Genomic DNA, 16,185 nt, shown 5'->3' with positions numbered 1-16,185 from the left:
TCAAGTAATAATGAAACTCCATTGGGTGGTTTAATTTTAGGAAGTATCAGTACTGAGGATGAACCAAAAAGCATATTCTATGAGACTTAGAAGACAATGTAATTGTTCTCATTATCTGAAAGCAACTGCTAAAATGAATATGGTATAAGTACTCCAAGACCTTGAGTAAAACAATTCCAGTTGTTTCGTGTTTCATTAAAGTACAAACTCATGCAACACGACACAACTTTACACTTACCAGTTTGAGCTGTATAAAAGCTACATGATGTTTTTCATTAGATGTCCTCTTCTTCATTTTTGGGTTTACATATTTATTTCATACATTTTCCTAACATTAAACATATAATATATGGATAGCAGTGCTGTTTATCAATTGTATTTTATTGATGTGTTAGATCAAAGATCACATTAAAAAGTTTGCCATGAGTTTCCTTTCTTTTTGAAAGAACCCTAATAATTGTTCAGTTTCTGAACTGAATTGTCAGACACCTTTTTCAAAACTCTCATATTCTTTTTTAAATGGTGAAATCTCTCTCCACACAAACACCAACCTCTACAGAAAAGAAGCAGAAAACATAAAGGGTGCATTGGTAACCCCCTGCTCATGTTTCTGAGAAGAAATTCAAATAGGCTGACAAAGAACATGAACATTAAATGATAAAAGCAGCAATTTCATTTAGAGAAGTTTTTAGTTTGTTTGCTTTTGATTTGTTGTTGTTGTTGTTGTTGTAATGGGGAGAAGTGGTAGGTAGCACCATTATGAATGGAGAAAATATTTGCACCAAAGATGTGCAGATAATGATCTGCAGGTGTGGACAACCAGAAGGAGAGCATTTACAAGGTGAAACCAGAGAGGTCCATAAGCTAAGAAGGAAGTAGAACTTTGTAAAATATATTATGGGAGCTAAGTGCAAGTACTAGATAGGGCCAATGGCCTAATTTGCCATAGATTGGAGTTCAGTGACTGATTGGAAAGGATACTGAAGTCACAGGATAATGCAAAAACTCTCAGGCATGCTATAGATTATAGAACATGTGGGGAGACCATAAGGCAAAGATAGGGAGTTCCTCATTGTATAGTAATATATTGTTCTTCTTCACAGTGCTTGCTGTTAGGCAATAACAGGTTATCAGATAAGCAAGTCCCAGTTTGTATGTGAGCACCCAAACTGACTAAATAGGGTCCTATTATAAAGCACTGCTCTTTCATGCCAGGAATATGTAGACCTATGAATTTCAAATAAATCAATTTTGATTTCATGTAGCTTACTTATTTGAGCAGAGAATGCTAAGTATCTATAGCTTGAATTTCCCTTGGAGTTCTTCTTATATTTTTGATCAATTTCTCATGCAGAGTAACCTTAAAGGGCACCCATATTCTCTCCAAGGCAGAGCCTGTCATTAATACAATGTTAGGGCTCAGTCAGAAAAATTCCAAGTGTTGCTTCCTTTGTTTTGATAAGTTCTCTATATTAGTTACTATGTGCACCTTTATGTAAGGAATCACTGTGCAGGCCAAATGTTCCTTTCTCTAGATAGCTTATAAGCATCTGGATAAATTTACATTAGAAATTCAATTAACTTTATATTAAAAGGTCAATTAACTTGGCCATGATAGAGATTGTTTTTAATTACTTTTCCTTGTAGGGCTTCTCTTCTTGTCCAAGCACAAATGACACTATCAAATGATGGTCTCGTAGCTTGTTGGGTGCCTGAAACTCATATGTAAAACTCACTGGAAAGGGCAGTCTTGGTTGAATGAATTTACTTTTATGATTCTTAGGACTTGGAATATCAGTAAGCAATGATAGGATATTTTAGCTTAAACAATCTCTATATTATTCATGACAGTATCCTTCATTATTTGTCCTTTCTGGTTTCCGTTTTCTTGGTGGAAGATGATAATAAGTAAAAATTATTTTAAAGAGTTAGCCATCATTACATCATGTCACAGTATATTGTATGAAAAAAATGAACAAATGATTACATTAAAAACAAGTGATTCTATTCCATTAGAGAGCTCTTAGCTTTGTGTTCACATGGGTCACAATTTAACTTGTTCATATGTCATTAGATCCTTATACATAAGAAACCCAAGGCATTACCACTTGGCATTATAACTAAGCCATCACTCAGTCAAAAGAAAATAACGAAAGAAAGATACAAATATATAAGTAATATATTGACTATATCTTACATATTAATATTCTAACTCAGATCTTCAGATGACTAGCAATTTAAAAATAAAACAAACAGTACTCAGGAGTTTGATACCAGGTGCAATCTGCAGATTAAATTTTTTGTTTTATTTTTGAAGAAGGGACCAGCCTTTACCTTACAGGAGCAATAACAATGTGTTAAGCATGATATAAATGTTATCTATGTAGTTCTCACTACAACTCTATGAGATATAATTCATTGTTTCCATTTTACTGATGAGCAAACAGAAGTTTATGTTCTAGCCACGGTCACAAATTTTCACACTCTAATGGTAGAGTCAGAAACTACACCCACATCAATCTGCCTTTTCAGATTTCCTATTTTCTTCCTGGGTAAAAACACAGCTCTAAGAGTAGTGAGATCAATGAAGTGCTTATAAGAGTGGGCTTGGGAGTGTGTTGAATGTTTGGAGGGCAGTTTGGGAACTGAATCAGAGGAAGGGAATGGTTTGGGTCAGTGTAACTCAAAGAGTGGAGCCACAAGGATATAAATTAACTACGTCATTAAACATATTTTTCCCCCTTAGCGATAGTTTCTCAATGAAGGAGCTGTATACTGATTTACATTCTGGTACATGCTTCTTCCCTCCTCCTGGACAATGATAGTTTGCAAACCAGCAAGCAGTCCATAGACCACACTTCAGTGGCACATGCTTAAGGAATGTCATATGAAATTTTCCTTTACTGTGAAAACTTGAATCATTTTGGAAAAAAGTTACCCTCAAAATCACCATATATTTTTCCATTTATGAAAAAGTATTAAAAAGCCACTTCTTATCCATATTTCAGATACAAATAAAGGCTTAAGTCCTAAATGTTATAAAAGTATGGGGGCCCTTAATCTTAGTTGAAATGTTACTACTCTTACTAGTTTTAATAAGCTAATCTCTTCCAAGAGCAAAGAAAAATAGTTTTCTTAAAGAATGAACAATATTGCCATCAAACAGCATGATGTTTCAAATGAAATACAAATTTTAAAAATGTATTATTCATACCTGCACCTCCGCCAATGCTTAGAATCTTAATTTCTGATTTTCTATCACCAATCCTGAAAAAAAAATTATGTAGTTTAAGAAAATTGTGCTATGTGCTTTGTAAAATCTGATTATCAAGTCTAGTTAAAGAGAACAAACTAAAATTTTAGTGAACAAAAACTAGGCCAACATGAAAGGTCACACTCATGTTAGTGGTTACACTGCTGTGTTTAGAAATCTTTAGAAAATAGTTCCACTCATTAATGGTTTTGAACTGGGAGACTTTTAGAAACAGCATTATAAACAGTTCAGAGATAGGAAATGCCATTTGTTTCATGATTAGAAAACAAGAACACAAAAAGTGGGCCTTTGAGTCTAGTGATCTAATAAGCCATTCATTAAAGATGGGAGAAAGGTTAAGGTGATTCATGCTGTATATCTGCCTTCCTTCTTTCTTGCTAACTTCCTTTCAATGAATACGTGTTTATTAAACATTTATTATACATCTATATTTAGCATTGGGGATATAAAAATGAATAAAACACTACTTTGCTCTCAAGTTAAAATGAGAGATAATAAACCCCAGTATTAAGAGAAGGTAAAGGTGGCAGAGTAGAAGAACCCTGAGCTCATCTCCTCCCACAGACACACTGAGACCACAATGACATATAATGCAACTCACCTGAAAACAACCTGAAGACTAGCAGAACAGATTTTCCACAGCTAAAGACAGAGCCATATCAAGAAGAGTAGGAAAGATAGAGATGTAGTAGGAACCAAAGCCCCAGCATGGCAATTATAGGCTGGAAGGATATTAGAGGCATGGAGATCCTGCCTAAGAGGTGAGGGGATGAAGCCCCATCTGAGGCACCCTCTGTCATAGGAACCTGTACCAGGAAGACAAGCCTTCATAACATCTGGCTTTGAAAATCAGCAGGAACAAACTCTGGAGAGCCAAGCCACAGGAAACTGAGACTCTGTTCTTAAAAGGCCAGCACACTATATCACTCCATCAGAGACCCAGTACAGAAACAGAAGTCTGAAAAGTACCTGGACATATAGGGAGGAAATTTATTGACTTTTTGCACTGGAGGGGCAGGGATCTAAGAAGCTTTCTACAGGAATGGAAATCCTGGAAAACATCATTTTTCTTGCCCTTTTTCAGTCCAGCTAGCTGGATGCTGGTAGGAGCCAATGTTGACACTCTCCATCTACCACTTGCTCTTCTCAGCATGCCTCTGCAGACATACCCCAGCAGGCAGTGCTCCAAAGCAGCATCTATACCACCACACCCAGAAGACAGTGCTATCTGGAACCAGTGCCCCTTTAAAGTGATTTCTACACTGAGGATACTAAAGGGTAGCCCTAGCCATCAGTATACCTGCAGTAATTCTGGCTGGGCATTTCTGCCAGCTGTGTTGGGAGCTCACACCACTGACCAGCAAGCTCATAGAGGCTATAGCTTGTTCTTTCAGCTAGCCAGGCTGTGGGCCATCTCCACCCATAGTGTCCATAGCAGTTGCATCCTGGTCACACCAGGAGGGCACATATGGCCTACACAGGGGACACTCCTGGAGCACCTGGTCCTGGTAAAAGGAGACATTTTTGGCATTACTGGGCTCCACAGGATGCTTTCTACATAAGACCACTACTTTCAAGACTATAAGACCAACTAATGCAAAGAAATAAACAGAGTCAGATAAAATTAAAAGACACAGGAATATGGTCAAAACAAAAGAACAAGACAGAACATCAGAAAAAGAACTAAATAAAACAGTTAAGCAAGGTACCTGATGAAAAAAATGAGAGTAATGTTTATAAAGATGCTCACCAGATTTGGAAGAAGAGTGGATGAACTCCATGAGAACTTCAGTGAAGAGACATAAAATGTAAAATAAAAAACATCAGAGCTGATGAATACAATAACTAAAATGAAAAATATAGTAGAGGAAATCAACAGCACGTTAGAGGATGCAGAAGAAAAGATCAGCAATCTTAAGTCAGGATAGTGAAAAGCACCCAAGCTGAAAAGCAAAAAGAATTTTCAAAAAATGAGGATAAGTTAAGGGACTAATATATATCAAGTGTACTAACATTTGTATTACAGGAGTGCCAGAAGGAAAAGAAGGGACAGAAAACTTACTTGAAGAAATAATTGCTGAAAATTTCAACAACCTGTAGGAGGAAACATTTCCAGGAGTCACAGAGAGCCCCAAACAAGATGAATCAGAGGCGATCTATACCAAGATGCATAATAATTAAAATGCCAAAAATGAAAGATAATATGAAAATCCTAAAAGCAGCAAGAGAAAAGAAAACAGTTATGTAAGAGGAAATCCAAAGGCTATAAAACTGATTTGTCACCAGAAACTTTCTAGGCCAGAAAGTAGTGAAATTATATATTCAAAGTGCTGAAGGAAAAAAACAAACAAACAAACAAACCTACAATCAAGAGTATTCTACCTACAATATTAACATTTAGAATAAAAAGGAGAGATAGTTTCCCAGAAAAACAGAAATTAAAGGAGTTCATCACCACTAAGCTAGACTCACAAGAAATGTTAAAGGGACTTATGTACATGGAAAAGACAAAGTCATAAGTAAAAGTAAGAAAATTAGGAAAGGAAAAAAGTGACATCATATACATAAAACAGAGGGGGAGGTAAAAAATGTTTTTATTTTAGAATGTGTTTGAACTTGAGCAACTATAAACTTAATATAGACTGCTATATACATAGGATACTATATAGGAACCTCATAGTAACCACAAACCAAGAACCTATAATAGATACACAAAAAATAAAGAGAAAGGAATCCAAGCATTACACTGAAGAAAGTAATTAAATCACATGGCAATAAAGCTAGAGGAAAAGAAAAGAGAGAAGAACTACAAAAACAATTATTAATAATTGTAAATATTAAAAAAAATAATTGTAAATATCTATTCACCCAATATATAGGCACCTAAATATATAGAGCAAATGTTTTCAGACATAAAGAAGTTAACAGTAATACAATAATAGTAGGGAACTTTACATCCCATTTACATCAACGGATAGATCATCCTGGCAGAAAATTAATAAGCAAATAGTGGCTTTGAAAAACACGTTAGATCAGATGGACTTAACAGATATACACAGAACATTCCATTCAAAATCAGTAGAATACACATTTTTTTCCAGTGCACATGGACATTCTCTAAGATGGATCATGTTAGGCTGTAAAATTTGTATCAATAAACTTAACTGAAATTATATCAAACATCTTTTTTTATCGCAACAATATGAAACTAGATATCAATTACAAGAAAAAAATGGGGGAAAAAAACCATGGAGGCTAAACAGCATGCCACTAAAAATCCAATGGGTCAACTAAAAAAATCAAAGAAGAAACAACAACAACAACAACAAAAAAAACAGGAAACAAATAAAAATGGAAACCACCAGTAAAAATGTTTGGGATGCGATACATGCAATTTTAAAAGGGAAATTTATAGTGATACAGGTCTACCTAAGAAACAACAAAAATCTCAAATAATCTAATTATATACCTAAAAGACTGGAAAAAAGAATAAATGAAATTCAAAGTTAGGAGAAGGAAGTCAGTCATAAAGATCAGAGAGGAAATAACTAGATGAAATAAAGACTTAAAAAACAATAGGAAATATCAGTGAAATGAAGAGCTGGTTCTTTGAAAAGAAACAATTCATAAACCTTTAGTCATATTCATTAAGAAAAGCAGAGAGAGGACTCAAAATTGGAAATGAAAGAGAAGTTAAAACTGACACCATAGAAATACAAAGGCTTATAAGAAACTACTATGAAAAATTATATACTAACAAATTATATACTGAGAAATAGAAGAAATGGATAAATTCCTACAAAAATACATTCTCCTACAACTGAATCCAGAATAAATAGAAAAATCTGAATAGGCAGATTACTATTGATAAAATTGAATCAATAATCAAAAAACTTCCAATAAACAAAATTCCAGGACCAGATGGATTCACAGGAGAACTCTACCAAACATTTAAAAAAGAGTTAATACCTATTTTTCCCAAACTATTCCAAAAAACAGAAGAGGAAGTAACACTTCCAAATTCATTCTATGGTGCCAGCATTACTCTGATACCAAAACCAGATAAAGATACAAAAAAAAAAAAATTACAGGGATGCCTGGGTGGCTCAGCAGTTGAGCATCTGCCTTTGGCTCAGGGCGTGATCCTGGTCCTGGGATCAAGTTCCACATCGGGCTCCCTCCGAGGAGCCTGCTCTTCCTCTGTCTATGTCTCTGTCTCTCGTGAATAAATAAACAAAGTCGTTTAAAAATATTACAGACCAATATCCAACATAGATGCGTAAATTCTCAATGAAATATTAGAAACCAAATTCAACAACACATTAAAAGGATCATTCACCATAATCAGGTAGGATTTATTCTGGGATACAAGGATGATTCAATATCTGCTAATCAATCAATGTGATATACCACATTAACAAAATGAAGGACAAAAATCATATGATCATGTCATTAGATGTAAAAAAGCATTTGACAAAATTGAACATCTACAGAATGGGCTTAGAGGGAATATACCTTAATATAACAAAGGCCAAATAGGAAAAGCCAAACCCACAGCTTGCATCATACTCCTGTGAAAAGCTTTTCCTCTAAGGTCAGGAACAAGACAAGGATGTCCACTCTTACCACTTTAGTTCAACATAGTACTGAAATCCTAGCCAAAGCAATCAGGTAAGAAAAAGAAAAAAAAGGTGTCCAAATTGGTAAGGAAACTGTCACTATTCATAGAAGACATGATTCTATATGTATAAAACCCTAAAGACTCACTATTCATAGAAGACATGATTCTATATGTATAAAACCCTAAAGACTCACTAAAAAACCGTTAGATGTATAAAATCTATTCAGTAAAGTTGCCGGATCCAAAATTAATATACAAAAATCTGTTCCATTTCTGTACACTAGTAAAAAATCTAACAGAGAAATCAAGAAAGCAATCTCATTTACAACTGCATTAAGAAAAATAAAATACCTTGGAATAAATAAAAATAAGGCGGTAAAAGGCCTATCCTCTGTAAACTATAAAACTGATGAAAGAAATTAAAGGAACAAAAATAAATGAAAATCTATACCATGCTTATGAATTGGAAGAATTAATACTGTTAAAATTTCCATACAACCCAAAGCAATCAATAGATTTAATTAATTTATATCAAAATACCAATAGTGTTTGTCACAGAACTAGAACAAATTATCCTAAAATCTTTTATGGAACCACAAAAGACTTCAAATAGCCCAAGCAATCTTGAGACAAAAAGAACAAAGCTAGAGTTATCTCAATCCCAGATTTCAAACTATATTACAAAGTGGGAGTAATCAAAAACGTAAGGTACTGGCACAAAAACAGACACATAGATCAATGAACAGAATAGTAAGCCCCAAAATAAACCCAAGCTTATACTGTCAATTAATCTATGACAAAGGAGTCAAGAATATTTAATGAGGGGGTGCCAGGTGGCTTACAGTTAAGCATTTGACTCTTGGTTTCAGCTTTGGTCATAATCTCATGGGTTGTGATATTGAGCCCCATGTTGGGTTCCACTGTCAGCAAAGAGCCTGCTTGAAATATTCTCTCCCTCTGCCCCTCTCTCTACTTGCTCATGCTTTCTCTCTCGAAAACAAATCTTAAAACAAGCCAAAAAAAAAAAAAAATAAAGAATGCAAAATGAGAAAAAGACAGTCTCTTCAATAAATGGTGCTGGCAAAACTGGATAACTACATGCAAAAGAATGAAACTGGCCCACATTCTCAAACCATAAATAAGACCTGAATGTGAGACAGGAAACCATAAAAATCCTAAAAGCAAACATAGATAATAAACTCTTGGACATGAGCCTTAGCAAGATATTTTTGGATCTGTCTCCTCAAGCAAGGGAAACAAAGACAAAAATAAACAGCTGAGACTACATGAAACTAAAAGGCTTTTTCATGGCAAAGGAAACCACAACAAAACAAAAGACAACCTAATAAATGGGAATAGATATGTGCAAATGATATATCCAATAAAGGGTTAACATCTAAGATGTATAAAGAACTCCTACAACTCAACTCAACACACACACACACACACACAGTAAAAAAGAAAATAAAATCCAATTAAAAATGGGCAGAGGACCTGAATAGACATTTTCCCCAAGAGAACATACAGATGACCAACAGACACATGAAAAGATAGTCAACATCACTAAATGGACAATGCAAATGAAAACCACAATGAGATATTACTTCACACCAGTCATGATAGGTAGTATTAAGAAGATAAAAAATAGCAAGTGTTGGTGATGGTGCAGAGAAAGGGGGTCTCTGGTGTACTTTTGGTGAGAATGTAAATTGGTGCAGCCCATATGGAAAACAGTGGAAACAGTATGGAAAACAGGTTCCTAAAAAATTAAGAATGGAAATACCACACAATCCAGCAATTCCACTTTTGAATATTTACCCAGAGAATAAGAACATAAGATATATGCTTAAACAAAAAGATACATGCCCCCCCAAAAAAAGATACATGCTCCCCTATGTTTATTGAACCATTATTTATGATAGCAAGATATAGAAGCAACCTAAGTGTGAATGGATGAATGGAGAAAGATGTGATATACATACACAATGGAATATTACTCTCACAAAAAAAATGAGATCTTGCCACTTGTGACAACATGGATGGAGTTAGAGAACATTATTTTAAGTGAAATAAGTCAGACAGAGTAAGATAAATGCCATATGATTTCACAAATATGTCAGATCTAAAAAACAAAACTATCATCAACAACAACAAAAACAGAGACAGATTCATAAATACAGAAAACTGGTGGCTGCCAGAGGGAGGAGGGTTGAGGCAATGGGTGAAATAAGCATAGGAGTTTAAAGGGTACAAACATCCAGTTATAAAATAAATAAGCTATGGGGATGTATATACAAGATAAGGAATATAGCAAATAATGCTGTAATATTGTATGGTGATAAAACAATAACTACACTTATTGTGGTGAGCATTTTGTAGTGTGTATGATTGTGGAATCACTATGTTTTACACCTGAAACTATATTGTATATCAAATTTATCAAAATATTAAAAAAATAGAGCCCAGTATTATGGTTCTAGCACTAGAAATGGAATGGGATTGATGGACTGGGAGGTAACAGTAGGATTTGCTTCTGATTGATGTTAATAAAGGGGGGGAGAGTATTAGAAAAAGGAGTGCACAATGAGTGACTAACTTCCAATTTCGATGACTGCATAAAGTATGGAGAGAAAAAGGAAGCTGGATAATATACTTTGATGGCAGGTGTGTGTTTTGTCAGGGTGTGTTTTGTTTTGTCTTTTTTTTTTTTTTAAATAAATCTGAATTCTACAGACATTTGGATATGCAAGATTTAAGTTGAGTGGGAGATAGATCAGGGTCAATTATGTATTCTGGAGAATTAGTATCATAAAGTTATGATCAAAACTAGGAGACTAGATTCTATCACCCAAGCATATTGCAAAGAGTTAGATGAGCAGTGGGAAGATGATGCAATGCCAAGTTTTAAAAGTCACTGGATTATGAGGAACACGCAAAGGGGACAAAGAGGAAAACAGCAGAGCTCAGAGAGACAGAATTAGAGAAAGAGAAAGCCATTAGTAGCAGAGTGTACTACCAAAAAATAAAGGAGGAATCATCTTCATTGAATTTGAATATGAATATGTTTGATAATAGTTTTAAAGGATAGCTGAGTGCAGAAGTCAGATGGCAGGGGGATTAAAACTGAATAAAGAGGAAGAAGATCTAGAGATTGTTGGAATAGAATGAAAGAGAAGGGAAAGCAGAAACAGGAACTGAAAGAGTGGTGTTTGTTTATTTGAATTTTAGCTTTTTTTTTTTCCTTTTGAAATGAAAAAGCCTGTACAGAGTAGCAGAACAAAGACAGAGATAGAAGCAAAGTTCTTACAGAAACTGGAAAGGATAGAGTCAAGGAAACATATAAATGAGTTGAGTTGCCTTTCTTAGTTCTAATTTTCTTCCCACTCATAATCATACACCCATCCCTATCTATGCTCTTGGTTAATTCTTAAAACTGCTTTTATATTTGTAGATAGCATAGTGAAGCTATGGAGCGCAGCACCAAGATTGAAATCCCAGCCTACCAATATATTACCTTAAGCAAGTTATTTAATTTCTCTGCATCTTTATTACCTATGAAATAGGATAATAATATCACCTACTAGATAGAATTGTAATAATAGTATCTAGTTTAAGGAGGAGTTGTGGGGATCAAATTATTTAATTCATGTATATCTCTTAGAAATGTGTCTGCATATGACAAGCACTCAACATATGTTAGCAATTATTATTATGTCAGCCACAGCTAAGTCATTTGACTCTTTGAATCTTCACAATTCTTCTATGAATTAGACACTGTTATGATCCCATTTCATATATTATGATTAAGAATTATTGAAAATTTACTATTTTCTAGTCAACGATCTAAATGTGTTACATATAACAACAAACTTTATTATGTATGGCTATATACTGGAACTCTCTCCATCCCACTCTTCACTTCCAGATGGGGATTTTTTCCCCCAGGGAAACAAACCATCTTGGTGCGTAAACTTCTAATTTTGACATCTGAGAATCTCCTAACAAACAGCTAAACCCATATCCAATTGCTACAGTGACTCACACACTCAATAACCTTCACTTATATACACAAAGAGGATCTGAACACCTTTTTTGTGTTTCATTATTGATTGGATGAACAATCAAATCATATCAGGTAGCTAGGGTGCTCTCCTAACCTGAGAAAGACCAAAAGAAACAGAAAAAGAACACTCAGAAGAAACATGCAGAAAGCAGAGGAAAATTTTATAATAGATAAAAAAGATATTACATCTGTGAAAGATGAACAAGATGCTATAAAAAATCCTAAAAATTAAAAAATAATAGTAAAAAAATAATATAAAGGCCATAAGATAAAATTGTAGAACTTAGATATATATGAAAATTAGAGAATTAATTCGAAAGGTCTGGTGTTTGATGAATAGAAATTCCAGAAAGAGAAAAACAGAAGGAAGGGATGATAAAATAGTACCAAAGTTTTCCTGAACTGAAAGGTCTGAATCTTGATTGAAATGGCCCAGGGGACTACACACAAAAATATGTGAAAAAGTCCCTTATCACAATTCATCTTAAATTTCAGAATACTAGATAGAACATCCTTAAAGCTTCTAAGTAGGGAAAGCAAAAACAAAACCACAAAAACAAACAAACAAAAAAGATCACAAATGAAACATGAGCAATTTGAAGGACAAGGGATTTCTTAGAAACTCTAATTGCTAAAAGACAATGGAAAAATACCTTTAAATTTCTGATATCATTTCAGGATAGAAATTACTACCTAATAAAAATGACCATAGATTGAAGGCACTCTTAAACATGCAAAATCTCAAAAAAGTTTACTTTTCATGCACTCTTTCTTGGGAAGCTCTTTTAAAAATATTTTTTATTTATTTATTCATGAGAGACACAGAGAGAAGGGCAGGGACATAGGCAGGGAGAGAAGCAGGCTCCCCATGGGGAGCCCGACACAGGATTCAATCCTGGGACTCCATCCTGGGGTCCCATCCCAGAATCACACCCTGAGCCAAAGGCAGATGCTCAAGTGCTGAGCCATGCAGGTGTCTCTCCTGGGGAGTCCGTTAAGGGGAAGGAGAATAAAAAGAAGAAGGAGAAGTAGAAGTAGAAGAAAGAGAGGAAAGACAAAAGAAGAAGAGGAAGAAAAGTTTAAAGAAACCGAGAAAGCAATAACATGAGATCCAGAATCAGGGAATCCAATACTGCAGAGAGGGAAGAGAATTTCTAGAAGTTGAAATAAATTCTCTTATCAATAATTGTATAGCAAAATAATAATAATAATAATAATAATAATAATAATAATAATAATAATTGTGTAGCAGACCACCAACAAATCACCGCAGACTAGAAAAGATGGACAGAGAGCTCCAGAAAAGATGTACCCATGGGAAGAAATTGACAGATGACTTGATCTGTTGGACTATGTTGAGAGGAGATTAATACTTCTGATTGGGGCACAAGTAGTGATAGGTATAAGGAAAACTAAGAAAAGAAACTAAAATCAAAACAATAGTTAACTCTAGGAAAAACAAAAAGTACCAGAAAGGAAATGTGAATGTAGCATATAACACATCATTCAATTATGTATATTATGTACACCGGCAAAATGATAAAAACATTCAAATTATTGAACCCAAAATTTTGACATAAATATGCTGACATGATAGGGGAAGAAATGTACATGCTTATTTAGCTATTTTAATACAGTAAATTAAGAAAGAGAAGAATAACATGTTATTTAGAATTAGGAAAGAAAATTTCATAAGAAGCAACCAAAATATTTCAGAATGTTAAAACTGGTTGCTTCTAAAGAGTAGGAGTCAGTGATGGGATTGAATTGGGCTAGGAGCCCAGGGCATTTGCAGGGCAATGCAAATTTGGTTATTCCTTTGAAAGTTCTTCAGTCTTTCACAAATTCTACAATTGATATTTCCAACCAGATTGTGTACACCATGAAGGAGGGGTCATCATTCATTATGTTATATGCATCCATGATGCCTCTTCGAACCACTGATGACTGAAGAAAACCAAGGGTCTGGATAAGCTACAGACATGAACACAGACCTTTAATACTGCAAAAGACCCAAAGAAGTAAATTACTAGTTCCTAGATAAGAAGTTATCTATATTTGCTGTATGCTTTGATTTTTGGCATCATTGTTTCATTACTTACTAATTATTAATAAATTATATAACACTCTATTTTTTAAAAATTAAGAAACTAACCATGAAAAATAGAAAAGGAAATAGAATTCCATACACATCCAACAATGCCTGCTTTCATCAGTCAGAGGTACTGTACTGGTGAAAGAATTTCAGGCCTACAATAGAGAAATCCAGCAAAAGATAAAATATCAGTTTTCTTTGCTGTTGTAAATTGGATCCACAGTCAGTCATTTCTTCCCAGTTTTCTATCATTATTTCCTGAAGCAGAGTAAGTTACAGCAATCCACCCCTAGATAGGTGATTTGATTATCTTTAGCATGTGGAATCTTTTACTCTCATAATGCTTATCAGCTCTGGCACAAATTGAACACATTAATCACCAAAAAAAAAAAAAAAAAAAAAAAAAGTCTGCAAGAAGGATAGGAACTAGTGAGTTTCACTGATAATGGGAAAATGCTGCTTTTTTTTTTTTAAAGAACCACATTGCTAATATTAAGTTGAAAGGAAAAGACTATTTTTTTTTTGAAAGCGATAACTATAAGGATGGATAAGGAAATGAATTTAGATGGATATTAGGAAAACTGAGAAGCACCCACCCCTCAATCCTCAGGAACAAACAGTAGTTGGCACTTATTTATATTTTATTCTAATGACAAGGCGACTAGACTCCGCGTTTGGGACTTTTTTGAGGCGTACAATCTGGAGGGCTGAAAAATCTGAGCTCAAAGATTGGTATCTTTTCCCAAATGAACATGGATGTGTGCCTTCAAATGGTTAACGCTTATCTCCGCGCAGCTGGAAACGCTGCACGAATCTGAGCCTTTGAACGTGGGAAGCTGGCGTCTCACTAAAGCACCCGGGAGAAGGGGCGCAGGGGGGCGAGCAGGGGGGCGAGCAGGGGGCGGGGGGGGGGCTGCTGTCTGAAGCTCCTTAGCCGGGGCCCAGCCTGCAGGGTTGGGCTCCCCCATCTATCACTGAGCACAAGCGGCCGGAGGCTTGTCTCTTGGACAAAAACGTCCTTTTTTGTTACCTTGCTGTTATGCCTGGCAGCTTCTTGTCCACGAATTCCTGCATGCACTGGTGTTCCGTGGAACTGTTGAGAAACCTCCGGAAAGATTCAACGTATCTGTTGTGGTCAGAAAACAAGCTCCTCATGGAAGATGCCATGTTTGGTTTTCTGATGGAAGACAGAGAAGGAAGGAAGTTTTAACTTCCCCTCCTTTTCTTCCCAGTTCCCTATTTTTTTTTTCTCCTGACTGCCACCAATCCTATCCTCGCTCCCCTTGCACACACAGAAAGAAAGAAAGAAAGAAAGAAAGAAAGAAAGAAAGAAAGAAAGAAAGAAAGAAAGAAAGACAAGAAACAAAAACCCTGCTTTGAATTTATCAGTCACTCAAGGCTGGTGTGCAAATCTCATTATTACGTCAGTCATTTGTACAGGACTTTGCGCTGCTACTTTAACCCCTACGGTGTTTTGTAAGAACCAGAGGTGGAAAAGTAAAGCCGTAAATCCACTGCTAAAAACTTGTTTTTTAAACGCCTGAAGTTCAGAAAGCCGAAAAAAGCAGATTGGATTCTGATCACTTCCTGTTTTGTCAGCAGCAGCCAGAAGTAAATTCCATGTGGGACAGTGGCTGCTTTAAGAGCCGAAGGGGACAATCACGGGGATAAACACCCATGTAAAAGGCTGCAAACCACTGTCAGAAGTCTACCCCTGCAGAAACCTTTAGACTGTCCTCTGCCTCCAGGCTTCCTACAGAATTCCTTGCCTTCACCCTTCTCTACCTGAACTTTACACTCATCCACTGCATCTCTTCAAATGCTGATTGGTTTGTCGTGATTCAGGAAGTCTCTTTAGCATATTAAGGCACAAATGCAGGAGAAAGGGTAAAAGCCGAATCTGTAGCAATCATCCCTAATTGCTTCCGAACGAGGGATCTTAGATACTTAGGGTTGGATGAGCCTGAGGTGGCCTAGTGTTGTCACCTGTCAAAGACCCAAAATGTTAGAATATCCACCTGCTGGACCTTTTTACCTGGGAATTGGTGTTAAACAAGACCACTCCTCCAGCATAGGGTGTTTTGTTTTGTTTTGTTTTGTTTTTTGTTTTTGTTTTTGCATAGGGTGTTAAT

The 16,185-nt window shown here is 35.4% G+C and overlaps 1 protein-coding gene across 2 annotated transcripts in view; it reads right to left on the bottom strand.

Moving 5' to 3' along the window:
* Nucleotides 1-15,468, bottom strand: part of HNMT (histamine N-methyltransferase) — a 51,731-nt gene extending 36,263 nt beyond the window's left edge. The window contains exons 1-3 of one of the 2 annotated variants that reach the window (XM_072789053.1): nt 15,084-15,466; nt 5,025-5,060; nt 3,215-3,267 (exon numbers count right to left, since the gene is read on the bottom strand). In XM_072789053.1, the coding sequence (XP_072645154.1) occupies nt 3,215-3,267; nt 5,025-5,060; nt 15,084-15,220 (226 nt within the window). In that variant the 5' untranslated portion in view covers nt 15,221-15,466. Of the gene's footprint in view, nt 1-3,214; nt 3,268-5,024; nt 5,061-15,083 lie in introns of both variants that reach the window. The other variant, XM_072789055.1, reaches the window with a different exon arrangement.
* Nucleotides 15,469-16,185: the final 717 nt, after the last annotated feature.

The sequence above is a fragment of the Canis lupus genome, chromosome 20 (genome assembly GCF_048164855.1).
Source record: "Canis lupus baileyi chromosome 20, mCanLup2.hap1, whole genome shotgun sequence".
NCBI lineage: Eukaryota > Metazoa > Chordata > Mammalia > Carnivora > Canidae > Canis > Canis lupus.
This window is presented reverse-complemented; position numbering and strand designations above follow the sequence as displayed.